The sequence below is a fragment of the Panthera tigris genome, chromosome A1 (genome assembly GCF_018350195.1).
Source record: "Panthera tigris isolate Pti1 chromosome A1, P.tigris_Pti1_mat1.1, whole genome shotgun sequence".
Lineage (NCBI taxonomy): Eukaryota > Metazoa > Chordata > Mammalia > Carnivora > Felidae > Panthera > Panthera tigris.
This window is the reverse complement of record NC_056660.1, coordinates 19135603-19161901: the sequence shown is the minus strand read 5'-3', so window position 1 is coordinate 19161901 and position 26299 is coordinate 19135603. Positions and strand designations below refer to the sequence as shown.

Below are 26299 nucleotides of genomic sequence, written 5' to 3'. Positions count from 1 at the left end.
AGAAAGTGTTCCCAAAACACAAAAGAATGAGGGCATGTCAAAGGAACATAGAGGTAACCTAAAAAACTCCCAATGGCCAAAGCTGGAACAGTTTAAGCAAAAATACAAATGACTTAGCTCTGGATTACAGCCCCCTTCAGGAGGTACAGCTTAATTTCTCAGCACCTGAGTATGGGCTGGACTTGGTGACTCACTTGCAATGAACAGGACCCAGAAATCGAAAACCAGTAACCTTACAGTTTAACCTTGTAGCAGACATCACCTTCATCAAGCAATCAAAGCTAACAGCAGCAGTAACAAATCAGGTTGACTAGATGTCTAAGGGTAAATAAAATGTGTGGGGTGAAGGGCTATACCATGGTTTTTGTTCCTGAAAATTAAAAAAAAAAATGGTTTACATCTACAAGATGCATGTATTCCACATTTTCAGGAGATGCTCAGTAACCATCCTGCTGTAGATTCAACTGCTTTCCCATTCTTCACTGGAGCACTGCTCCCCGTACTGCCTCGCGCTTCTGCTGTTTGCACACTTGCTCGGGGAGATCCCCTGGGAGAAGCCTCTTTCTTCTACATTAAAATATCTCACCTCACAACAGCATCCCACGATGGAATGACAATGGAATGACGGGACCCCAGTACGTGTGTGTCATGCCCCACACATACTGGCATCCCATTAGTTCCACGGCACACTCTAGTGTCCAATACGTCCCGCCTCTGGCCTGTTTCTTTCTCCTGCCCAGGACTGCCAACTGCAGACAAGATCTGTAGCCCCCTCACCCCGTCCCACAGCTGATCCGCTGACCTGGGTGCCATGAAGGGCCGTATTTAAGGATGGGGAATTGTTGGTGAAGATCACTGAAGATCATGGATCACTACCCAGAAATAAGTCTTACTGGAAAACTGGACAACATCATTATGGTCTAATTAAATTTATTTTGATCCTCAAACCTTTAGGAAATGTAAAAAGAGCTGTGCAGCAATTAAACACAAATCATAACAATCGCAGAAATAACATTATGGGCCATTGCCATGGTCTATGTTCAGCGTCCCTATGAGGAAGGCATTATTATCCTCGTTTTAGAGTTGTGGACACTGGGGCTCCAAGAGGTTAAATAATCTCCCACAATCACACAAAATGTAAGCAGCAGCATCCCATTTCTGTTCTGACTGCAAGCCTGAAGCTCAGAGCCATTCGTCCACGCCTTCTCTTTGAGTTCAAAAACTCGAGAGTTACAGATATTTTAAACCTTGTGACACTGATCAGGAACAGTTTTAAATATTCAGTTTCCCCCTCTTCATTCTGTGTCCAAAGAAAAATACACATCCTGTGAGCTGATACCATCCAAACATTAATTCCTCACTTTAAACATCTACACGATATTAACGACAGAGCACTTCTTGGGCGTTACCCATCAGACACTCCTGGCCAGCCAGCTCGCTGCTTCAGTTCTGACACCCAGTCAAGGCTGTCGTCATCCTCCTCAAAATCCCTGTGAAGAAACAATTTGGATACTAAGCCTCCATATTAGGCGCACAGCAAGTATTTTTTTTTGATGGCTCAAAACAGAACGCCACCATCACAATATTCACATTTTTGGAAAACGAGCTCCATAAGGCAACCGAACGGAGGGAAAACATTGTTATCCCTTCCACAGGATTGCTTCTTTCATGTTTCTACATTTGCAAATAAAATCCAACATATTAAAAAATAGTAAGTCCAAGCTAAACGATCATAAAATACGGCTCAGTCAGGAATTCTGTAATAATACTGTAACACATTACCCATCCCAGACAAAAGATCAAGATATAAATATTCATTTGTGGGGCGCCTGGGTGGCGCGGTCGGTTAAGCGTCCGACTTCAGCCAGGTCACGATCTCGCGGTGTGTGAGTTCGAGCCCCGCGTCAGGCTCTGGGCTGATGGCTCAGAGCCTGAAGCCTGTTTCCGATTCTGTGTCTCCCTCTCTCTCTGCCCCTCCCCCATTCATGCTCTGTCTCTCTCTGTCCCAAAAATAAATAAAAAACGTTGAAAAAAAAAATTTAAAAAAAAATATTCATTTGTGATGTCAAGTAATATAACCAGTTCCTGCTAAACCTGAAATTAAGGTATAATTGACATCATGCGCACCGACTAACACCATCTAGGTATATCCCAACATACGTGTCCTCTGCATCCAATCTAGGCTCCAGTCTCTCTGGGTCCAAAGTGACAGAATCGTGGCCTCCATCCACACTGTCTGATGCTTCTGTTTCTTCAGAGAGGGGGCCCTTCAAGAACTCTTCTGAGCCTTCAAGAGGAATAATAACAGAAATTATGCCAATTTTAACAGCATTTACTTATTTAGTGAACATAGGACTAAAATCCTCCAGAAGACAGCTGGCTAACTGAGGACAATGCCAGGCCCTATATTTCTTCTGTAGCGCCTCCCCACATTACACAGCATGATTTCTGGCATAAAACAGGCCCATGAAGCATCAGTATCGCTATTAAATTTATAAGCAGAACTTTCTTCAAAAGAAGAATGCAGAAAAGTACACTTAAAACCTCCAAATATAAGAACCTATATTAAAGTTACCTTTGGATGGTTGTATTACGGTTGTTTTTCCTTTAAGCTCCCCACCCCCAACTTTTTCCAGTGGTGGAGAAGAACATTAGGGAATGGCAACCACAAGCGTCCCTTCAAGAAATTTTCCAGATGGCAATCGCTTTATTTTTTGCTCACGCAACAATAACCTAACACAAAAATGTGGGCTAAATCTTTATAAAACCCTTCAAAACAGAGCTATGGCAGAATTTCTGAACAGTGACTTTCCTGAAACGACAAAACCTTTATCATTGGACCAAAAACAAACCCCAGGACCTACAGTCGCTAAAACAAAATTCACAACCGTTAACCTTCCTGAACACTCCGTCCCGTGTATCCACCTGCGCCCAGGGTTCCTGTGACACAGCGGGGCAGCTCTATCAGGGCACATCTCCACAATTCACCCACACTCCTCTAAACCTCTGACGTGAGGGCCATGTTCCCCCCACACTCTTTCAGGGAAGGAACTGTGTTTTATTCTTTCTTCTTTTTTTTTTTAAATCTTAACCTAGCATAAGTTAGGCACTCAATAAACACTGACCAAATAAACAAATACAACTAAATCTGTTACAGTAAACACAGTTGAGACTTGCCACAGCATTACATGCTTTACTTGGCATAATTTGTCTTAGATCTGAACCTAGCAAGGTGGCTTAATAATTGAATGATCAAACTTATACACACATGTACACACATGTAGACACCCTTAATGCACTGCTTCGGCCTGGATTCCTAAAGAGAGTATTACAAAAGGTGATTTCGTGCAGTTTTAGTGAAAATGTCTGTAGAAACAATAAAAAAATCAAATCCTAATGATTTCTCTTTCTTGAGCTCTATTCAATTCGGCAGAATTCAAGCACAGAGCAAAAGAAATCTTGAAGTTCCTCCAAGTTTACTATGATGGAGTCTGAACTAAAGTCAGTAAAGCAGTGGTGTATTCTGCATGGTAAAAACGGACTACCCTCAGGGGCGCCTGGGTGGCTCAGTCGGTTAAGCGTCCGACTTCGGCTCAGGTCACGATCTCACAGTCTGTGAGTTCGAGCCCCGCGTCGGGCTCTGGGCTGATGGCTCAGAGCCTGGAGCCTGCTTCTGATCCTGTGTCTCCCTCTCTCTCTGCCCCTCCCCCATTCATGCTCTGTCTCTCTCTGTCTCAAAAATAAATAAAAACGTTAAAAAAAAAAAATTAAAAAAAAAAAAAACAAAAAACGGACTACCCTCCAAAGTAGTCCCACCCTTGTTAAAACCAACAAACAAGTAAACAATAAAAAGTAATGAAGGGGCGCCTAGGTGGCTTAGTCCAAGTTTAAGCATCCGACTTCGGCTCAGATCATGATCTCATGGTTTGTGGGCTGGAGCCCTGCATCGGGCTCTGTGCTGTGTGAGGAGCTTGCTTCAGATTCTCTGCCCCCCTCTCTCTTTGCCCTTCCCCGCTATCACACACTCTCTCTCTCTCTCTCTCTCTCAAAAACAAACATTTAAAAAATAAATAAAAACCAAATAAAAGTAATGAAGCTCCATGGGAAATCTTAATTATAGCTCAAGACTGGCTAAAAAAAACTCAAGAAAACCTAAAAAATACAATATTCTGAATCATTTCATAACTTTAAAATCAGTTATAACTTCTGGGGCATCTGGGTGGCTGAGCCGGTTAAGCGTCTGCCTTCGGCTCAGGTCACGAACTCCCGGTTCACGGGTTGGAGCCCCAAGTTGGGCTCTGTGCTGACAGCTCAGAGGCTGGAGCCTGCTTTGGATTCTGTATCTCCCTCTCTCTCTGTTCCTCCCCCACTCACACTCTGTCTCTCTCTCTCTCAAAAATAAATAAAGATTAAAAAAAAAAAATTTTTTTAATAAAATTATTTACAACTTTAAAATCAAAGTTTCTGGGAGGGACAAATGAGGAATTATTTAATGGGTACGTAATTTCAGATTCGGAAGATGGGAAAAATTCTAGAGATGGATGGTAGTGATGGCTGCACAACATATATGTATTTAATGCCCCTGAACTGCACACCTAAAAATGGCTTACATGGTAAATTTTAGTTTATGCATATTTTACCACACTTTAAAAAAAAAATCAAAGTGTTTCCACGGTTACATAATAGACTTGAGTCACCTGGTCTATATATTGTGTATGTTTGAAACGCCAGGCTGAGATCAGCATTCTTGAGGATGTTCATCAAAGTTTCTGGAGTCTCTTTGAGCCACTGCTTACGGGTGCTATTTTCACTGTACTTTATTACAGAACCACCTAGTTGTGAAAAGGTAACTGTTAGTGCCACGTAAAAGAGATGTTCAGCATATATCTTCCAGACCATATTTTAAGCTAATTATATTTTACTCTCTACTAAAATCTATTTCACTTGTCTCCATGAGCACTGCTCTCATGCATGACACCTAACATCTTTCACAGAGTGATAATAAAAACAATAAGAACGACGTCTAGCCCATTAAACAACCATTAGAAAATGTTCTCTAATAACACTGTTCGATCGGACTACTGACCTCTATCATCCCCGGCCCCTAAACTGGAGGCGAGGATGGCTGCATTTTCCAAAGCCGTGAGAGCTGTGTTGGGTACATTTTTCTCCCACTGTCGCCTGAGAGGACTTGGTGAACTGGCTTTCTTCGGATGGACTGATTTATCTGATTTCAAAATGTTAAAAAGGACTGCTAAGCATATTATTTATTCATCTATATGCACATATATGCTTGAACAACTATACGGAAGTCTTTCTTTTCTCTTTAAACTCACCTCCACTCACAACGATGTTCTTCTAAGTAGTAAAGGGAATGGAAAAAAAAAAAAAAACCTCCAAATGAAAAAGTAAAGCTAATCATTAAAGTGAATTTTTAAAAATATTTATATACTATACAATGTACAAAGAATGAAGCCCTGAGAGGGTGTATATTTCTGGACATGGTTTCTATGGTAGATAGTGCAACAAATACTGTTTTTTCTAAAGGCTCTTACTGATCAACACTATTCTTTTTTTTTGTGAGTGATAAAATATTCCTGTACCATGAAATAAATCACTAGATAAGCAAACAAAAATCTGCCAGCCCACTTGCTCATGATACCTACAACCAAGTAAGGTGAAAGTTAGTATTCCTTCCATATTTCCCAGTTCCTCACTTACACAGTGACTCAAATTTGAATAACTTACCTTTCTCTTCATTTACTCTCCTCAGTGCACTTTCGATTGAATTTTTATGAATGCTTTCTAAATCAGTGTCGCTGTACTTTCTACCTTGTTCTTCCCCTTGCTTGAAAAGAGATTAAAAATAAAGATGAAGCAATGCTTGAATTGCTATAAACAAGGTAAAGTGTACAAAGTCAGCTACCTAAATTTTAAATAAAGATTAATGAATTAAAAAAACATTAATAACTATAGGACCCCATATATAACTGTATGTAGAAGCCATATACATCATACATAAGTTAAAAAACACATACATACCTATTTATGTATATTAAAGTCATACACATTACTAATCATTAATATTGATCGTTGCAACTATGAAGAGGATATATAAAACGACAGACGTCTTTGAGAGGCCTTCACAGAAGCAATGAGGAATGAAAATTTTCAATACGGTTTGCTGTATTGGGCTTTTCATGCTGGAATATCAAAGTGAGATCTTTTATAAAGTTGCTATATATACTCAAAACGTTCCCACTTTTCAGGGTGCCTGGGTGGCTCAGTCAGTGGAGCGTCCGACTTCGGCTCAGGTCATGATCTTGCGGTCCGTGAGTTCGAGCCCCGCGTCGGGCTCTGTGCTGACAGCTCAGAGCCTGGAGCCTGTTTCAGATTCTGTGTCTCCCTCTCTCTGACCCTCCCCTGTTCATGCTCTGTCTCTCTCTGTCTCAACAATAAATAAACATTAAAAAAAAAATTAAATGTTCCCACTTTTCAGTATTTTTCCAAATCATCTAAGCTTCTGATTTCATGAAGTATAGCAACACACTGTCTAGATGCCACTAAATCTGAATATATTTGAGAAGGAATACATATCCTGTGCCTCGACGGTTTCCAGCATATAGGTTCTCAATGATTTGTTGAATAAATAAACAGTAGGCTGTAGCTGGCACACTGTTCCTTATTTCTATACAGTGGTTCTCAAACTTCTCTCCCCATATGGCGAAGGACCCACAATAGACAAAGAAGTCAGAATCTCGGCTGGGTAGTGGTGATGAGCAGTTTTAAAAGCCTTGAGAGGGGGACGCCTGGGTGGCTCAGTCAGTTAAGCATGGGACTCTTGGTTTTGGCTCAGGTGGTTTACTGAGTTCGAGCCCCACATTGGGCTCTGTGCTGCCAGTGTGGAGCCTGCTTGAGATTCTCTCTCTCTCTCACTCTGCCCCTCCCCCCTCAATAAATAAATAAACTTAAAAAAATATTTAAAAAACAAAGCCTTGAGGGGATTCCGATGTTCCATTCCCATTAACAGTCACTGCTCCACAGACAGCAGCCTCCAACACCATTCGTGGCTCCACACCACTCAGCTCTGCCCTCCTGCCATCATATCTTGCCGGCTTACTTTCTGGCTCTTTCTTCAATCTGCATACATTTTGCTCCCTTTTCATCTTGCGAGAACACATGGATATGTCCACTATAGGTAGGTATTAACATGACAGTGGTGGGGGTGCCTTGGTGTCTGAGTTAGTTAAGGGTCTGACTTTAGCTCAGGTCATGATTTCACAGTTTGTGGGTTCGAGCCCCACATTGGGCTCCACACCAATGTTTGGGATTCTCTTTCTCCCTCTCTCTCTCTCTCTGCCCCTCCCGAACTTGTGCGTGCGCTCTCTCTCTCTCTCAAAATAAATAAACTAAAAAAAAAAAAAAGAAACAAAACAAAATAAAATAAAACAAAACAAAAAAACAAAATAAAATAAAATAGACAGTGGTGGTCACCTACAACAGGAGTCAGGATTGTCTGCAAGGGGCCCAGAGAAAACTTTTTAGGTGGCTGGGATTTCTAGATCTTGATTGTGGTGGTGGTTATAGGACTGTATAAAATTTCCAAATTCATCAAACTCTATACTAATGGGTAAATTTTATTGTCTATAAATCATGCCTCAATCAAGCTGGGGAAAAAAAATAGATATGCCCACAAAATTAAAAAACAAAGTACAGGGGCAGGATCTATTCCATTTGGCCACATAATGGTGGATGCTGTTATTTATTTACAGCCAAATCTCCATTCCAAAAATTTCCAAGTTTAATTAGTAGTACATTCCATAAATAGAAAATTTTGCTGTTAGCACAAATTTTTTTTCTTTTTGGAATTAAAAGGTTGATTAAAATGTTGAAGAAAGAAAAAAATCATCAGTGTGACACAAGTTACTGAGTTGGGCATGGTAACACTAGGAAGCGGACCCACTGTTCCTATTCAGGACTTGACTGCAGTTTTAGTATCAAAGAGCTCCCAGCCACCCAGGGCAAAACAAGACAAACGGAACCCTGAATGCCAGGCTGAAAAGTGTCAGCTTGCTTTCTCAGATAATGGGGAGGCACTAAGAGTTCCTGAACAGAAAAATGTCAAGATCAAAACAGAGATGTAAGTATTATTTAGCCATAAAAAGGAAAATATTCTGATACAGGCTATAACATGGATGGACTTTAAAAACACTATGCTAAGCAAAAGAAGACAGACACAAAGGACAAATATTGTATGATTCCGCACCTAGGAAGTATCTAGACCAGCCACATTTATAGAGACAGAAAGTAGAATGAAGGTCACTAGGAGCTGGGGTGGCTGTGCAGGGCGGGGAGGAATGGGGAGTTATTGGACAGTGGGCAGAGTTTCTGTAATGGGGATGAAAAGGTCCTGGAAACAGAGTGTGCTGCTGGTTGTACAACATTGTGACTGTAATTGATGCTGCTGAATCGCATGCTTAAAAATGGCTAGAATGGTAAAATCCTATGTCATACATGTTTTGCCACAATGAAAAACAAACCACAGCCAGACTAAAACAAAATTTTCATGGCGGAAAGCAGAACAAAGTTCTCTCACATCTATATTGAAACCACTTGTCATCAAGAATACAAATGAAAAAAACGGGTTTGGGGCAGAAAAAGGAGAAAGAGAAAGAAAGAAAAGAAAAGAAAAGAAAAGAAAAGAAAGAGAAAGAAAGAAAGGAAGGAAGGAAGAAAGAAAGAGAAAGAAAGGAAGGAAGAAAGAAAAAGAAAGAAAGAAAGAAAGAAAGAGAGAGAAAGAAAGAAAGGAAGGAAGGAAGAAAGAAAGAGAAAGAAAGGAAGAAAGAAAAAGAAAGAAAGAAAGAAAGAAAGAAAGAAAGAAAGAAAGAAAGAAAGAAAAAAGGAAGGAAGGAAGGAAGGAAGGAAGAAGAAACAAAGAAAAGAAAAAAAGCAAAGTAAATGAACCAGCGATTGATGTCCTAAAGTGGCTCAGCTGGCGGTGCAGGACAACAGCCACCAATTACTTCATGTGCCAAAGGATGAAAAACTACCGGCCAGGACGGACCAGGTCCCAGTCTTATAAACATCTCATGGCACTGGATGGTACCCAGTAGACAGGTGTTTCACAAACGTAATTTTAAAGCACTTACCATTGTGGTTGCCTCATTTTCCAAAGCTATCCTGATTCTGCTGGAGTCTGCTAAAAAAGAAAAGAGAAGGTAGGAAGAGAAAGCATGTACAGGCTCACATTATTAAGTTCCTAATGTGATTTGCACAAAGCTTGAAAGACAAGTGAAGATAAATGAAGTTTTTAAAGTCAAAGGGCCAAAGCATTAGCCTGAATAGGGATATCAAGATTTAGTCACCTAGTAATTAGAAAAGAGGCTATTTCTGCTGTTTTACTCCTAATGTTAACATCTTAAAGGTAAGGCATCAGTACACACTTATGCCAGCCCATATAGGCACTAGGAGGTAAAACACTCTGCATACCTGGAAGATCATTATCATCTTCAGCTCAGGCTAGCTATGCAGTCTGTGCTCTCCCTGCAATTATAGCAGCTGGAATAGGTATCCCTCATAAGAAATGAGCTGCTTCCTTACCTACAATAGCCAAGCTATGTAAAGAGCCCACAAGTGTCCATCAATTGATGAATGGATAAAGAAGATTTGGTATACATATACAATGGAATATTACTCAGCCATCAAAAAGAATGAAATCTTGCCATTTGCAATGGCACGGATGGAGCTAGAGAGTATTATGCTAAGCTAAATAAGTCAGTCAGACAGAGACAAATACCATATGATTACATTCATATGTAGAATTTAGGAAACAAAACAGATGAACATATGGGAAGGGAAAAGAAAAAGAGAGAGAGGCAAACCATAAGAGACTCTTAACTGGAACACTTTGGTGGCTCAGTGGGTTAAGCGTCTGACTGTTGATTTCAGCTCAGCTCATGATCTCGCAGTTAGTGAGTACAAGCCCCACATCAGGCTCTGTGCTGACAGTGAGGAGCATCTGACTTCAGCTCAGGCCATGATCTGTGGTTCGTGGGTTCGAGCCCCGCTCGGTCTCTGTGCTGACAGCTCAGAGCCTGGAGCCGGCTTCAGATTCTGTGTCTCCCTCTCTCTCTGCCCCTCCCCTGCTCATGCTCTCTCTCTCTCTCAAAAATAAACATTAAAAAAATTTTTAACGAAAAAAAATTCTTTTTAAAAAGAGAGAGACTCTTAACTATAGAGAACAGAGGGTTGATGGAGGGAGGTGGGTGGGGGATGGGCAAAAGAGGTGATGGGTATTAAGGCAGGCACTTGCTGTGATGAGCACTGGGTGCTGTATGTAAGTGATGAATCACTAAATTCTACTCCTGAAACAAATATTACACTGTATGTTAACTAACTAGAATTTAAGTTAAAATTTGGAGAAAAATAAATTGAGCTGCTTATTCCATCACAAGGCACTAGCAGCCATCAGGGAGCTGGCACCAGGTCCCTTTGGTAAGAGTGGCTGATTTTCCCTGGCAGAGCCCTGCCATCCATGTTCCTCATTCATTCAACATTTTAAAAAATTGCTATTGAGCATCTGTGATGACAGGTGCCGAGGATACGACAGTGCGTAAATCAGACCCAGTCCCCGCCCTCACATAGCGTTCACTGTTCTGCTGCCACTGACCCTTGATCGGGTGGAGATGCCACCAGACACATGGTCTGACATGGTAGCACTTCTCCACTGCTTTATTCCTCTTTTTAGAAATTGTAAAACTAGGAGCGCTTGGGTGGCTCAGTCGGTTGAGCGTCCAGCTCTTGATTTTGGCTCAGGTCATGATCTCAAGGTTCATGAGTACGAGCCCCACGTCGGCCTCCCTGATGGCAGTGCAGAGCCTGCTTGGGATTCTGTCTCCGTGTCTCTCTGCCCCTCCCCTGCTCACTCTCTCTATCAAGGTAAGTAAACAGAAAGGAAGAAAGAAAGAAAGAAAGAAAGAAAGAAAGAAAGAAAGAAAGAAAGAAAGAAAGAAAGAAAGAGAGAAAAGAAAGAAAAGAAAGAAAGTTGTAAAACTACACTTAGCCAAACTATCTTGAAACTTCTCTTAAGACTGTTTTTTATTGTTGTTGCTCAGCATTTTAAAACTATTTGCCACTCCCCTGGGATGCGGACAAAAGCCACAAAATAGTATGTAAAGTACAATTAACACTAAAGCAAACTGCTGAAACAAAGGGAACTGGCCACCCCTGAGGGAATGGAGAAAAGGCTGAATTACAAGACCAAAGGGCTCACATTACATTCTTACAAAAATAACATTTAAAATTTAACTTTCAGAAAGCAGTACAGTTTTTGAGTGTTTCTTTTGGAGTATCCAACGCGAAGACAGTGAGAACCAAACAATGGAGGTTTTGCAACATGTCCCTACAGTGACTGGATGATCTATTTCTATTTCTGTCCTCTCTTATTCTGGTCATAGCTACCATCTTCGTTGGATCTCATCAGATGGAAGGTCTGAGTCACTGATGGTAAATAAAAAGGAACAAAACAGGGGCACCTGACTGGCTTAGTGGGCACAGCATACAACAAGTCTTGATCTCAGAGTCGTAAGTTCGAGCCTCACGTTGAGCATGGAGTTTACTTAAAAAAAATTTTTTTTTAAATAAAAGGGACAATAATAGCTTTGAAAAAATTAAGAGATGACAATTTCCAAAGAGACAATAAATTACATTTGAAATTTGTTCAGGATTGACTAAACATGTATGGAAATTCTGTGCAGCCATTATGTGGACAGTTCCAACTTCCAAAAAGGCTGTTTTTAAAATTTTGTTTACCAGATGATTCTTTGGAAACTTGGGGATAATTTCCTAGAAGATTAACATTGCATTTTCATGGTTGTATTCCTAGGCTAGCCCACAGAAGCCTTCTACCTGACCAAAGTAAACATGGTACTAATAATGAAACAGAGAACAATCTTCACATCCCTAAAATCTCCAAACTAGGCTTTTTGATTCCTAGCAGACTAAATATACAAGAGTCAGTACAGAATTACATCAGAAATAGCAATAAGAAAAATTTGACTTTTAGGAGTATCTCTGAAATTGTCTCCAGTAACTTGAAAATCATATTTTTATTTTTTGTTATACTACATTTTAAAAGAACACTGAGCAAAAAATAAGCTGTCCAAAATTCTTACTTTTTTTTCTTGGTGTACTATGCTTGGAATTTTTGGTTTCTTCTAATACCTGTTCACCATATTCTGTGATGATCTGAAAATTTAAAGCAGAGAATTTAAAGATGTGGAATAGGCTTTTCTATAGACATTGCCATAATGTCATCTAATTATCAACATTCTTCCCCACAATCATATTTACAGTTGAAAAGTAAAAATACTGGGGTGCCTGGGTGGCTCAGTCATTTTGAGCATCTGACTTTGGCTGAGGTCATGATCTCACAATTTGTGAGTTTGAGCCCCACGTCGGGCTCTGCTGACAGCTCAGAGCCTGGAGCCTGCTTCAGATTCTGTGTCTCTCTCTGCCCTCCCCCACTCACTCTGTCTCTCTTTCTCTATGTCAAAAATAAATAAACATTAAAAAAACTTTTCTAATTAAAAAAAGGGAAGTAAAAATGCCATTTAGAAAATACATATCATTTAGGCACACAAGTAGATGTTTCTATAGGTCTAGAAAAATATCTGAAAGCTTACACAGACAGATTCTGTGATTCTATTCTATTCTCAGGGAATAGCATTGCGGAAGGGAGAGAAGAAAGGAAAGGAAGTGTGTATTTTTTTAATACACTTCTGCATTATTTGCATCTTTATAAGCATGTACAACATGTCAGTGTTTAAAAGATAACAAATCACTTTACCACACTCGAAAACTGCTCACAGCGGATCCAACACGTATCATACCTCTGGGGGTAAGCACTGGCGGACAAGTCGAGCCAAGGAACTTCTAGAGAGAAGTGTTGTAGCAGAAGGGCGATGTGAGGGGTTCCTCTTAAACATCTGCTTGATCAGATGCTGCAGCTCACAGGAGTACTGAGAAGGCAGTGGCCTCAGGGACCCCTGACATATTTTGAGAATAAGACTTTTCCAGCTATTTGCCTGAAACTAAAAGGTAAAACCGAACTGTAAGAGCAGATACAAGGGGAGAGGAGAAGTAAGACATTACCAGCTCAACTGAATTCTCATGAATCATTTTAATTTTATAAATGTATCTGCTGCCTGGTCATTTTTCTTCCTGGGGGAGGGGGTTCCTTAAGGTACTATTTGAAATCTTACGTTGGGTTCAGAAGAAAGGTAAGCATAAAAAGTGCAAAACTTCCCCACCTAGAGAAAGTCCTAGCATCAGTGCCAGCTTTGGGTACGCTCTCACTCATAATCAATGTGTTTGCAGATACACATTTTTAACATATTTTAAAAATCCAAGTAACACATACGTGTAGCTTTTTAAGAACTCAACGGTACTAACAGCCTTATGATAAGCGTAACATCCCTTTGAACCTCAAAATCTCCCAGGCCTGCCCCCCTGTGATGCGTACTCCAGACTTTTCCAGCTTTAGACCTCTACTGCCAAATCCCTTTTACCTTTCATGTCATCAAAGTAGCTTTTAAAATTTGATAAGCAATAGAATGGGATACAAAATGACAAGCCAGAATAACATTAAAAAAATCTCTACTGCATAATAGACACTGGAATGAAGATTAGATGTTGGTTAGCCCCGGTAATACTCAAGTAAGAACATGTTGGCATTCTGCCTTGGAAGGTCGCTACGCTATGGATGAAATATACAGGTGAAGATATGAAAAAGGAAAAAAATCAACACATTACAAGAGAAAAATTCAGGTAGTGAAACATAAGCGTGAATCTGCTTTGGAACCATTATGCCAGGTTTCTGCATTTCCTAAAGGTTGGAGAACTACTTTTGCCTCAAAGCAGATGAGAGAACAGACAGTGTGCCGAACATCGAGGCCCTACACTCCTGAATTCTTATTCTTGCTAGAAAAAAATACGAACAGGTATATGAAAGTCTACAAAAAAAAAAAAAAAAAGACAAAATCAGGGGAATAAAGAATATAATCCTAAATAAGATACTGGAATTTTAAAAATTATTTGTATACAACAGTGGTTTTCCACTTGAGCTACACATTAGAATTAACTGTTTTAGAACCACTACCATCCAAGACACAATCAGGGATTTTAATTCGATTAGTCTGGCATAGGCCCAGACGTCACCATTTTTTAAGGTTTCCCAAATTGTTCTAATCATGCAGCTGGCGTTATAAACCACACATATTCAAGGAAGACAGCCTCTTACCCTCATGTGCCTTCACTGTGAGTTCCTTTCACCTAATGGTGGTGAAGGCTTTTTCTCCTTCATTCACTCTCATATGTTCTCAAGCACGTCTGTAAAGATGCTTGGTAGAGGGGGATGGGGATGGGTGAAATAGGTGAAGGGGATTAAGAGGCACAGACTTCCAGGTATGAAATAAATAAGTCACAGGGATGAAGAGTACAGCATAGGGCATATAGTCGATAATATTGTAATAACTTTGTGTGATGACAGAGGGTAACTACACTTACGGTGAGCATTTTCCATTGTATAGAACAGTTGAATCACTATGTTGTACACCTGAAACTAATATAAGACTCTATGTCAACCATATTTCAATTACAATTTTAAAAATCAAAAATTAAAAAAATGCTTGGTTAGAGCCAAGTTTCAATCTGTGCCCAAAGAACAGAATTTATTACTACGCAAGGCTAAGACCTAACAGGGACTCGTATTGTTAGTTCTGTGTTAATAAACAAGTGCTCAATAAGCAGGGCAAGTCATTTAGCCTCTTCTTTGCTACATTATTTCTTAAAATATCTTGAAAAAATAAATATAAAAACAATTTTTTCCACAATAGCCAAAAGGTGAAAATAACCCAAATGTCCAACGACAGATAAATGGATAAACAAAACATGGTATAAACACACAATGGAATATTCAGTACAGAAAGGTATGAAATTCTGACCCAAAAGGAAAAGTACTGTGTAATACCACTTACATGAAATATCTGGAATATGCAAATTCACAGAGACAAAAAGTGGATTAAAGGTCACCAGGGGCTGGCGGGGAGGGACAGGGATGAGAAGTTATCGTTTAATGGGTACGGAGTTTCCTGTTTGGAGCCATGGAAAAGTTCTGCAGATAGGTAGTAGTAATGACTGCACAATATTGTGAAGTAATCGGTGCCACTTAAAATGGTTAACATGGTAAATCTTATGTTATATATATTTTACCAACATAAAAAAAATTGAGAATAGCGGAAAAAGGGAAGGAAAGAAGGAGGGAAGGAAGGAAAGAAGGCAGTCAAGCAGGCAAGCTAAATATACAACTACAAAAACTAAATCTTGGAAATTTCCTATTAGTATATGCTACAAAAGGGGCTCAAGGCAAAAGTGATACCAATGGAATGAAAACTTGTGTATGAATTCATCAGCGAGAAGCTGGAGGAGGGTAATGTATCCTCCAGACTGACAAGGTACTTTAGTACTGAAAAACAAAGCAAGTCGGTACCATTTACACCGAGTTTTATGCAGGGTAACTTACAGAGGGGGGTGATGGGCGGGCGGGTGAGGCAGGAGGCGGATCCAGGCACTACACAACTATTCTCTGTCCCCATTCTTCACCCCTTCTCCCCAGCTATGCTGACTTAACCCCCAGCTTTTATGGAGTGAGGGGCATGGTGGTGAGGCCACAAGGCAGTTATCTAAAGTGGTGCCAGCTGTGAGCCAGAGGGAAGAACAAGACGGAAGGCCAAAGATGGAGTCTATGCGGTCAGCACTCCTACATTAACCCAGGAAAGCCAACTGCCAAGTGGAATCTGGTACATTCCTGAGGACATAGCCAGACATTACAAGAGGCTGCCTTTTCCATTTTGCACACCATACTTACTGGATGCTTAAGGGTACAGAGTTCATACAGAATGCATCCCAAGGACCAGATGTCACTGGAAGCATAAAGAAGCAACGTAATGACAAATGGGTTATGAGTGAATATGTGGAATATAAAAAAAAAAAAAAGAAATATTACCTTTAATAAGAATAGGTGTCAAAAGTAATTCCTAGCTATTACAATAAAATATATGATAAAATAATAAAAAAAATAAAATAAACTATATGGTAAGTTTGGTCTAACACTTAGATATTTACTAACAGGAATGTTCACAATACAACTCTCTGTTCCCCAGCCCCTACCCTCCCAAATCAGGGTGGTTCCGGTATGATTTCAGCAGCATGTGGTACAAGAGGGTGTATCTGTGGACTCAGACTAGCGTAGTTGGAAGGACTTTAGAAGTCATGCGGTGCAGCTCCCACTCAGACCCGTGTACAGCCCCAGGCCCTGATGAACAGCGCTCAACCTCGGGTGGGGCCCACGCCCCTGCTGGCTGGCTCTGTGGGCTGGCCGTCTTCCTTATCAGAAGCTAAAATGTGTCTCTTGGGAACCCTCACCACCCCGTGTTAGCTCCACATACCTAAACAAAGAGAATAAGCCTACTCATCCCTCCACAAAACAGTTCTTCAAAAATCAGAAAACTGACTTCTCTAGTTTGCTCCACACGCCCACCCTTCTGCATACGAAGCATCCCCTTTTCCTCCATCCCTCTCACCGCCTGGTTGCCATGCCCCAGACTTTTTCTATGTGATGTTCTTTGCATTTTAACTAATGGCTTTAAGCAACCGTTTCCCCCAACTTTTTATTTTTTTTTTAATTTCAAACCTACAGAAAAGTAAATGCCCGCATGCTCTTTCTTAGACTCCCCAATGTTAACATTTGCCACGTTTGCAGGCTATTGCCCTCTTCCATATAAATCTGAACCTCTTGAAAATAAGACTGCAGACAGCAAAGCCTTCACCCCTAACATGTCGATACGTATCTCCTAAGAACAAGGAACACTCTCCCTCATAAACACAAAACCATGATCACGTCCAAGAAATGTAACCTTAATTCAGTAATATTATTATTTGTCCAAACTCAAATTTCCCCAGTTGTCCTCATAAGTTCCTGGACAGCTGTTCTATTCCCAATTCACTCAATTTTACTCTTAAAGGAACCTATTCAGTATGGATTATCATGCCTTTCCAGAAATCAACTCGACAAAAGGTAACAAGAGCCTTTAGGTGTTTCTACTTCTAGGAATTCATGCCAGGAATGTGTAGAAAATAATGACCTATGTTTAGACACAACAGGTATATTAATTACAATACTGTTTGTGATGCTGAAAATTGGAAATATATCATTAGATCAACAACACTATTTATGAAGAGTTTAAATGCATGGTGAAATGAATATGATATAATGTAAAGTAAAAAAAAAGCAGGAAGCCAACTTGCATATAGAGTACATAAACTAGGTTTGGGGGGGAAGTGAATGGATGGAAAAAACACCAAAATGTTATTAATAGCAGGGAAAAAGTGACAGTCATATCCTTTCTTATATATCTCTCTATTTCCAAAACTCTCCCTGCTCATCCACTCCATCAATGCGCACGTATTACTTGTATTCAGAAAAATATTATTTTTTAAACCATAAGGCCTTAATATTCTCTCCTTATATTTAATTAACCTATCGTTTAAGTGCTCATTATCCAGTCCTGTAATGTTAACTCATTGACATAACCCAGTGGTCCCCGAATTCTGCTGCACATTGGAATCATTTGGGGATCCTGGAAATTACCGATGCCTGCTTCCCACCCCCAGACATTCTGATGTAAAGGGCAGAGCTGTAACCTGTGCCTTGGGATTTTCAAAAGTGGGAGTGGCAGAGTGTGAGAAGCAGTGTTATCATTCACACTGTCCCTAGACATGACTAGCCTTTCCTTCAGCATTTACCTTTGGCTCCTTTCAGCTCTGATTAAAACAGTTGGGAAACTGTGACTTTCATTTAGAAGCCTGGGCATTCTACATTGCTTTCAAATATGTAATTTTAAAGATCAAACTTCACTTGAAGGCTGCAGTGCCTGTCGCCAAGCGGTCATGCTTGCATCGAATTAAATACATTACTTACCTTTTATTGTTATAAGGCATGTTTTCCCAAATTTCTGGGGGCACATAATAAGGTGTTCCCACATATGTACAAGCAAACGCCATAGGACTGAAACCATAAAAAGGCAAAGAATGATTATAGAGCATTCCTGAAGAATGGAGGTTTTGATTGCTACAGAAGTACATACCTGGAGAGAAGACGGGCAGATCCAAAATCTCCCAGTTTTACTCTTCCATTTTGGGTGAGGAAGATATTCTGCGTTAAAAAAGAAGACCTCAGATTATGTCTTCCATCATTCACACATAAGGCAGAGATTTCCGGAGAAGCTGTCTTTCAAAGCCCACTGATGACAGAGATTAAGGGGAGAGATGCTGACAGCTGAGTCCCTGAGTGGAACACAAAAGGACAAGATACCCTCTTGACAGCTACATATTCCCCTGCTTGGAAATTCAGGATCCCTGCTTAGAAATCAAACAAGTGAGCTTAAGATTGTATCAGCAGAGCCTGATGGACCACCTGGGAGCCTGTGTCAGCATGATGCCTCCGTGTGGCTGGTCTAGGTCTTGACCATTTTCCATCAGAGATCATATGGTCACAGTAAGCAGTCGCAAAGAGAGTGTGGATCATATTAACATATACTACTAAAGAGATTTAATGATCTTTTTCAGGTAGTACCTTATCTGGCTTGTATAAATATTAGGATGACAAATATTTCTAAGCTAAATAAAAATGTCCCAGAAGGAAACAGAATAACACAGAAAAAAGACTGAGTGGAACAGTTTTTGTTTCTGTTTTTGCTTTTAGGCCCCACAAGGTATTCCACTTACCTTGGACTTGATATCTCTGTGTAACACGCGTTTCTTGTGAATGTGATTTACTCCAAGGCACATTTGTGTAAACCAATTAAGTATCTGGAAGGAAAAAGGAGGCAATAATTGCAGGAAGGCAATAACTGGTTTGTGTTAACCCCAAATCCCAAAGAATCGTCTCTAGGCCTTAGTTGACCTGGGTTTTCCATAATGTAAATACAGAACTCCTAAAATTTACATAGTTCAACTAAGATTCAATGTTGCCTGGAGAAATTCAGAAAAACCGTGAAGCCCATGTTTCATCATCTTACGTATGATCTAAATAACAACTTAGTTCCATAAAACTCTCGCTATGGTTTTCTTGAATTCAACCAAATAAAAGTATTTCTTAAATATGTATATAAAGATAGTTCACCACTAAGGAATAAATACACTACTCCTTTTTGTAATCATTATGTCAGATTTTCATTTACTTTGTCAGAATGCTCATATGTTAACATTAAAGGATTTCATTCTATTGTCAACAATCCTGTGAGGTCAGCATTTTCTGCTCATAAATCCCCAGTCAATAGTACTCAGAATTTCCAGGTGCCTAGGGAGCCTATGTTTAAATGTCAAACTGATTTCTTTTTTCTTTTTTTAATTTTTAAAAAATAAAATGTTTTTTAAATGTTTATTTTTCAGAGAGAGAGAGAGAGAGAGACAGAGTGAGACTGGGGGGAAGGACAGAAAGAGAGAAGGAGACACAGAATCCAAAGCAGGCTCCAGGCTCCGAGCTGTCAGCACAGAGCCTGACATGGGGCTCAAACTCACCAGCTGTGAGATCACGACCCGAGCGGAAGTCAGATGCTTAACCGACTGAGCCACCAAGCCGCCCCGATTTTTTTTCTTTTTTGCTATGGAGATTCATTCCTTTGAAGTCAAGGCTGACTTCCTTCTCTGGAACCCATATTTTTAATACCACAACTTCTAAATGAAAAATATTTATACCAATATACTTTCATAACATGCATTATTCCCTAAATCAAACTAAATCTCATTAAGGTTGTTTATTTAAATATTTTCCTTAGTCAATTCATTTCAATAGTATTTAATACACATTAAATACTTTTAATTAATACCATTAATTTACAATTAATAAATTAATTTAATTTAATTTAATACATATTAAATACTTTTCCGTTAAAAAGGCAGGAAGTACTAGACTTAAGGGAATGTGCTAATCTGTAAAAGGAAAAAGAGTGAGAATATATACTGTCAAGAAAAAGGAATTTATGCTTCATTCTTTGGATGATCCTGTAATGCAAAATAAATCCACCCACCTTCTGAAATTTCAATACAACACACTTGTGAATTTTAAATATATAGGGCAATATATGAATCAGACAATTTTGAAATTCTTCTAAACACGTAAGTTTTATTCCTTGATATTTTATAAACAGGGGTGCCTGGGGAGCTCAGTCTGTTGAGCACCCAACTCTTGATTTCAGCTCAGGTCTTGATTTCGGTTGTGGCTTCAAGCCCTGTGTTGGCCTCTGTGATGAGTGTGGAGCCTGCCAAGGATTCTCTCTCTCTTTCTCTGCCCCTCCCTCGCTTGCACTCTCCCTCTTTAAAATTAAAAAAAAAAATCTTTAATGTTGATATTTTATCAACATATCTATTTAACTTCCTAAAGATATCTCAGGCAGCCAGATCTTGAACACAAAGCTGTAGCACTGATAATGGAAATGAGTTGTTTCTAACAAGTGTGAATCTAACAAGTGTATCAGGTAATCACAGGTACAATGCCTTTATTTGAACTTCTACAAATTTTACAAGGAAAGTTTGCTTCCAAACCTCAAGAGAAACTATATAAGTCAGTCTCTTACCATATCTTCAGGAAACAACTTTCCTTTCTGATGCTTAATCTTTTGCATGAGGTCCCCTCCGTCACAATACTCCATCACAATATACAGGTGTCCCTCAGCTAAAACAAAAAGAAGACTCTTTAGGAAAGCCTGGTGGCCACAAATCAAATTCTACATTGCATGTATTTGGGGGAATTCATATTTACCTTCAAATGATTCTTTAAAGGCAACAATATTGGGGTGTTTCATTTTGGCTAACAGAACAGCCTCCTTCCTAGAATTCCGTGTACCAGAGAAAGACTAGAAAAAGATTTTAAACAGCATAAATGTAATACTTCATTTTAAAATAGATAGCTTTACAACAATACAGTATACAGTTGACCTCTGAACCACACGGGGGTCAGGGGCAATGGCCCCCGTGCAATTGAAAATCCACATGTGATATGTGACTCCCCAAAAATGTAGCTACTAATAGCCTTGCCAATAACATGCACAGTCAGTTATCACACATGTTGTATGTTTTATGTATTATATACTGTATTCTTACAATAAAGTAAGCTAAAGAAAAGAAAACGTTATTAAGAAAATCACAAGGGAGAAAAAATACATTTATACTACTATACTGCGTTTATCAAAAAAATACTCATATAAGTGGACCCATGCAGTTCAAACCTGTGTTGTTCAAGGGTCAGGTGTGCTTTGTATACTTCAATGCTCGATGCAGTTTTAAAGCACTGCACTTTGACCCAACTTATGTTTATCAAACTCTTAAGAGAAAATGTGGTGATTTTTTAATTATGGCTGTATTATGCTTAAGCTGACCCCTTATATCCTTACAAACATAGAATATAAACCAGTTTTAATACAGTCTAAGAGGGGTGCTTGGGTGGCTCCGTCGGTTAAGGGTCTGACTTCTGCTCAAGTCATGACCTCACAGTTGATGGGTTCAAGTCCTCCTAGGGCTCTATGCTGACGGCACAGAGCCTGGGGCCTGCTTCGGATTCTGTGTCTCCCTCTCTCTCTGCCCCTCCCCCACTTGCCCTTGCTCTGTCTCTCTCTCTCTCTGTCAAAAATAAATAAAAACATGAGAGACATGTGGGGGAGGGGCAGAGAGAGAGGGAGACACAGAATCCGAAGCAGGCTCCAGGCTCTAAGCTGGCAGCACAGAGCCCAACGTGGGACTCGAACCCACAAACTGTGAGATCATGACCTGAGCCAAAGTCGGATGCTCAACTGACCGAACCACCCAGGTGCCCCTAAAACATTTTTTTTAACATGAGCCTGAGCATAAATTTTTGGGGGAGCCAAGATGCCATTAACAATAGTTATCCTTAAAGAAAACCTGGGGCTGTCATGTTTTACTGTCTGCATTTGGTTTTCCAGACCACTGGCCCAGATGAAAAAGGAGACTGATGCGTTACTGTGGTAAGGATGGAAGGAGATGATTTACAAAAGAAGCTTCCAAAGCTGTTTGTCCCCTCACTTATTCTCCGAGGACGAAATCCTGAATGACTTATCTTTCAATTAAGAAACTGTCATTGACTACATACTAGCATAAGGGTTCTCAGAGCAGCACCGCCACCATCTGGGAACTCCTTAAAAATGCAAATTCACAGGCCCGCCTGGACCTACTCAACCAGAAGGGGGGGGCAGCCATCTGTGTTTTCACCTCCAGATGACTCTGAAGCCCACCTGAGAATCACTAAACGAGGTCAAGAATGCAGTGGGGAAATACAATTCTGAGAATTTTATTAAAATGTATTTTTAAAAACTTGATCAAGACATTATCAAGCTGCCTCCATGGCACATTCTTTTCTATGACACATTGTTTCTATGACAACTATGATAAACACTGATAAGTCAGCACCTTCCTCATCTTACAAGGAAATAAAACCCAAAACTGAGCCACAGAATACGTTCCCTGAGACCGAAGGTTGGCACTTTAGGTTTTTGCTCTTCATGGCATTTTTATGCTCCATTTTCATTAATATGACACCTGAGCTGCTGTTGGCAAAGATTCTTACCCTCTTAGGTACGCAAAATTGGAAATTATTACAAATTACTCCTTGAGACAAAAGCAACAGCAATTGCCTCCTGGACTATTTTTCTCCCTTATTGTTAATTACAATATCCAAAAATTCATATAAAATATATCAAGACATGCTGGCTCAGTCAAAAGAGCATCTGACGCTTGATCTTGGGGTCATGAGTTTGAGCCCCGCATTGGGTGTAGACATTTAATAAGTTGTATTAAGTAAATGCAACTTAAAAAAATATATATATATGTACATATATACATGTACATATATATATGTACATATATATGTATATATATGTATATGTACATATATGTACATATATATGTATATATATGTATATGTACATATATATATGATATATAGATATATCAAGACCTTGTAAAGCTAATGAATAAACTCATTACATCTTTTGCTCACAAAAGCAATTCCATGTTAAATCTCAAGAACTTATTTCCCTGGCCAAATTGCATGTACACTTTCGACATGAGCTAATTGCTTCAGGAGGTACCTTGGGAAGCCTTATTTCCTTCATGGCAAACGTCTGATTACTGTTCTCTTGCTGAACCAAAAGGGCTCTGCCGAAGGAGCCCTCTCCAATTACTCTTAGGACCAAGTAGCCATCCATGCTGGGCACCCCACAGCCCTCCTCCACTCGCACAGTCACCACAGCCTCTCCCAACCTGTATTCAAAAACAGAAATGTTGACAAATGTATTTTCAAAAGGCAGAATCAATTCAAAGTAGCTCTAATCACCCTAATAGGACGACAGCAATTTATTCCTTGTCTACCGTTAAACAGGTAGACCCTGAACACTCACGCCAGCTTTTATAATCCCGAATAAAAACCCCATTTACAGGGGCACCTGGGTGGCTCAGGCAGCTAAGCAACTTGATTTCGGTTCCAGTCATGATCTCACAGTTCCTGAGTTCGAGCCCTGCATGGAGCCCCACACTGGGCTCCACACCGACAGCATGCTTGGGATTCTCTCTCTCCCTCTCTCTCTGTTCCTCCTTCAATCATGCTTGCTCTCTCTAAATAAATAAATAAATAAACCTTAAAGATATATTTACAGAACTGTACTGCATTTATCAAAACATCCATGCATAAGTGAACTTGAGCAGTTCAAACTCGTGTTGTTCAAGGGTCAAGCGTGGTTTGTATACTTCAGTGCTAGATGCAGTTTGACAACACTGCACTTTGATCTCGCATGGTCCCTGCCATCGCACGTGCCCCAAAGCAGAGACCTCCGACCTCAACAAATGCAGGGTGGTGAGTCTCACAGAGTTACGCTGGCACACGGCAGAAATATCCAGAGGAGTTAGGAAAATGGTATTTAACTGAAGTCTGAAGGATGAATGGAAGTTGGCCAGGAAAAGAGAGAAGAGTGATGTAGGCAGAGGGGCTGGCATATTTTAAGAGCAAACGAGACTGTTCAGTTCAAGGAAGTGAAAAAACTAACAGGCTGGTGAGGCAGACAGGGCCTTGTATGAAAGCTACTGTACGTCAAGCTCAGGTGGCTGGATTTTCTCTTTGGGGTAATTAATGTGCTGTCTCTGAAGGATTTTAATCAAGAGAGCATCTTAGAAAACTCACTCACTCTGGCTGCAGAGCGAATGGATCGCAGAGGGGAGGGCGCCTGAGGGCTGGAGTGGGACTCCAACAATAAAAAAGGCAAAAAAATGATGATGGAGTAGAAGAGGGTGGTGGCAATGGCGATGAAGAAACAAGAAGGAAATATGTAGAAAGAATTGGCAAGGGTTTTAGCAATACGTTTATGGGGAACAAGCTGGGAGAAGGGGACAAGGTAGACTCCCAGGTTTCTGGTATAAACTGGGTGAATGACATCATTCCCTGAAAGAAAGGAAAACCACAATGGTGGTGGTGGTAGTGTGTGTACGTGTGTGTGTGTGTTTCTGGCAGTGAGAGTGTGGCAGGGGCGGGGAAAGGCATGGTGAAGGGAGACATGTTCATTTTAAGACACGTTGAGTTGGAGATGCCTGGGATTAAGAAAGATAAATACTGGGGCAGCTGGGTGGCTCAGTCAGTTAAGCCTCTGATTTAGGTCATGATCTCTCGGCTGGTGAGTTCGAGCCCTGAGTGGGGCTCTGTGTTGAGCTGTCAGCCTGTGTCGGATTCTGTGTTTCCCTCCCTCTATGCCCCCCCTCTCTCTCTGCCCCTCCCTTGCTCGCTCCATCTCTCTCTCTCTCTCAAAATTAAAGAAACATTAAAAAAAGAAGAAGAAGAGATACGTAGAGCCTTTGAACTTCAGTGTCCCTTTCTGTATTTCTAGGATGAAGCAGTTAGCTGGATGGATCACAGGTAAAAGAGAATGAATATAAAGTTCCTAACACTCTGCCTGGTACAGAGGAGACCCTGGATAAATGGCAGCTATTATTATTATTATTACAATTTTAGAAAGATGATGCGATTTTTTTCACTGTAGGAAAAAAAAACTCACTAGAATGAATTACCTTAGCTTTTAGAAAGCTTACTTGTAGTTTTGTTTTTGTTTTAAAATCACACCACAAAAAAATAAATAAATAAATAAATAAATAAAATAAAATAAAATCACACCACAAAGAATTATGAGGCACGGAGAGCTCCGTAGGTAAAGCAAAACTCACAAACCAAAACCTACATAGTACAGGGACCTGTAAAATGCCATTTATATTCATGCGTGTCATAGAAGGGCCAGGAAACTCTAGAAATTTCTGCATATTGACTAACTTAGATGCATTGTGTTCAAAACCAATTCTTTTCAGGAACATTCAGGTTTTCAGTATATTCAGGGATCTGAAAGAAAAGTTCTTTGCCACTATTCTAGTTGACTCTTGGTACTACCCGATTTAACAAGGGGGCCAAGTTTTCCCATGTTCCTATTCTTTTATTCTTCAGGGTCTTTATTTTATGTAATGGACAGTAACCGATGAGGAAGGGCAATCACTGATTTTTCTTAACTGAAAACCAGCATTTATTTGGTCCTTTCTGCCCATATTTGCCCATTACTCAATATTAACACCCATATTTCGGTAAAAGACCTGTGTATACTCTGAGCGTCACAAAGTCCCTTTGCATGCCTCTCCCAATCAAAAACTAGTAAAAGTGATTTGCAAATGGCCAGAAATGGGAGCACGGGTGCAAAACCTTGGCATTCAAGTTTAGAAGGTGTCGCGTGCGGGAGGCCAGCCGCGCCCAAATCCTTCCTCCGGGAGAAGCCGCGCCACCTCGCAGTCCTCCACCTGCACCTGCGGTGCACCTGCGCGGCGCCGGGCGCCCAAAGGACCCGAGGCTGCGAGGGAGAGGGGGGAAGGGACCTGCGGGCGAGCGGCCCAGGCCCGGGGCGGAGCTGGGGTGTGGATCCTCGAGCGCCGAGAGCCGGTCTCCCGCTCGCCCCCGCCGCGCGAGGGCATCGCCCACTCCAGGGTCCCCAGGCCGCCACTGCGGTCGCGCTCATTCTTCCAGAGTCTCCGTGCCCGGCGGCGGCACCGCTTACCAGCTTCCCCGGCGACCCGAGCCGGCTTCTGCGTCCGCGCGTTTCCGCTGGGCGGGCCCAGCAGGTCGTCTCTCGGGTTGCCGGTGAAGGAAGGT

The 26299-nt window shown here is 40.6% G+C and overlaps 1 protein-coding gene across 2 annotated transcripts; it reads right to left on the bottom strand.

Moving 5' to 3' along the window:
- Positions 1 to 924: 924 nt before the first annotated feature.
- On the bottom strand, positions 925 to 26299 carry NEK3 (NIMA related kinase 3). 2 transcript variants are annotated; one of them, XM_007097697.3, is made up of 17 exons: positions 26205 to 26299; positions 23220 to 23391; positions 20879 to 20972; positions 20694 to 20791; positions 18844 to 18927; positions 18204 to 18271; positions 18038 to 18124; positions 15926 to 15980; positions 12891 to 13091; positions 12174 to 12246; positions 9150 to 9196; positions 5749 to 5848; positions 5087 to 5227; positions 4698 to 4832; positions 2161 to 2287; positions 1410 to 1490; positions 925 to 1300 (listed from the first exon to the last, which is right to left on the bottom strand). In XM_007097697.3, the coding sequence occupies exons 2-17, from the start codon at positions 23334 to 23336 to the stop codon at positions 1273 to 1275; spliced, it is 1536 nt and encodes a 511-aa protein (XP_007097759.2). In that variant the 5' UTR covers positions 23337 to 23391; positions 26205 to 26299; the 3' UTR covers positions 925 to 1272. The 2 variants fall into 2 exon arrangements, with proteins under 2 accessions (XP_007097759.2, XP_007097758.2); XM_007097696.3 differs by having other exon boundaries at positions 9150 to 9199; positions 26205 to 26298.

What these genes read in the sequence shown, in the direction of transcription:
- NEK3 (XM_007097696.3), bottom strand. Translation starts at nt 23,336, where the DNA reads ATGGATGGCTACTTGGTCCTAAGAGTAATTGGAGAGGGCTCCTTCGGC. An exon ending in TCTGCCCGTCTTCTCTCCAG is followed by an intron (nt 18,125 to 18,203) that starts GTATGTACTTCT and finishes TTATGGTTTCAG; the next exon opens with TCCTATGGCGTTTGCTTGTA. An exon ending in TAGTACACCAAGAAAAAAAA is followed by an intron (nt 9,200 to 12,173) that starts GTAAGAATTTTG and finishes TTTCTTTTTTAG; the next exon opens with CAGACTCCAGCAGAATCAGG.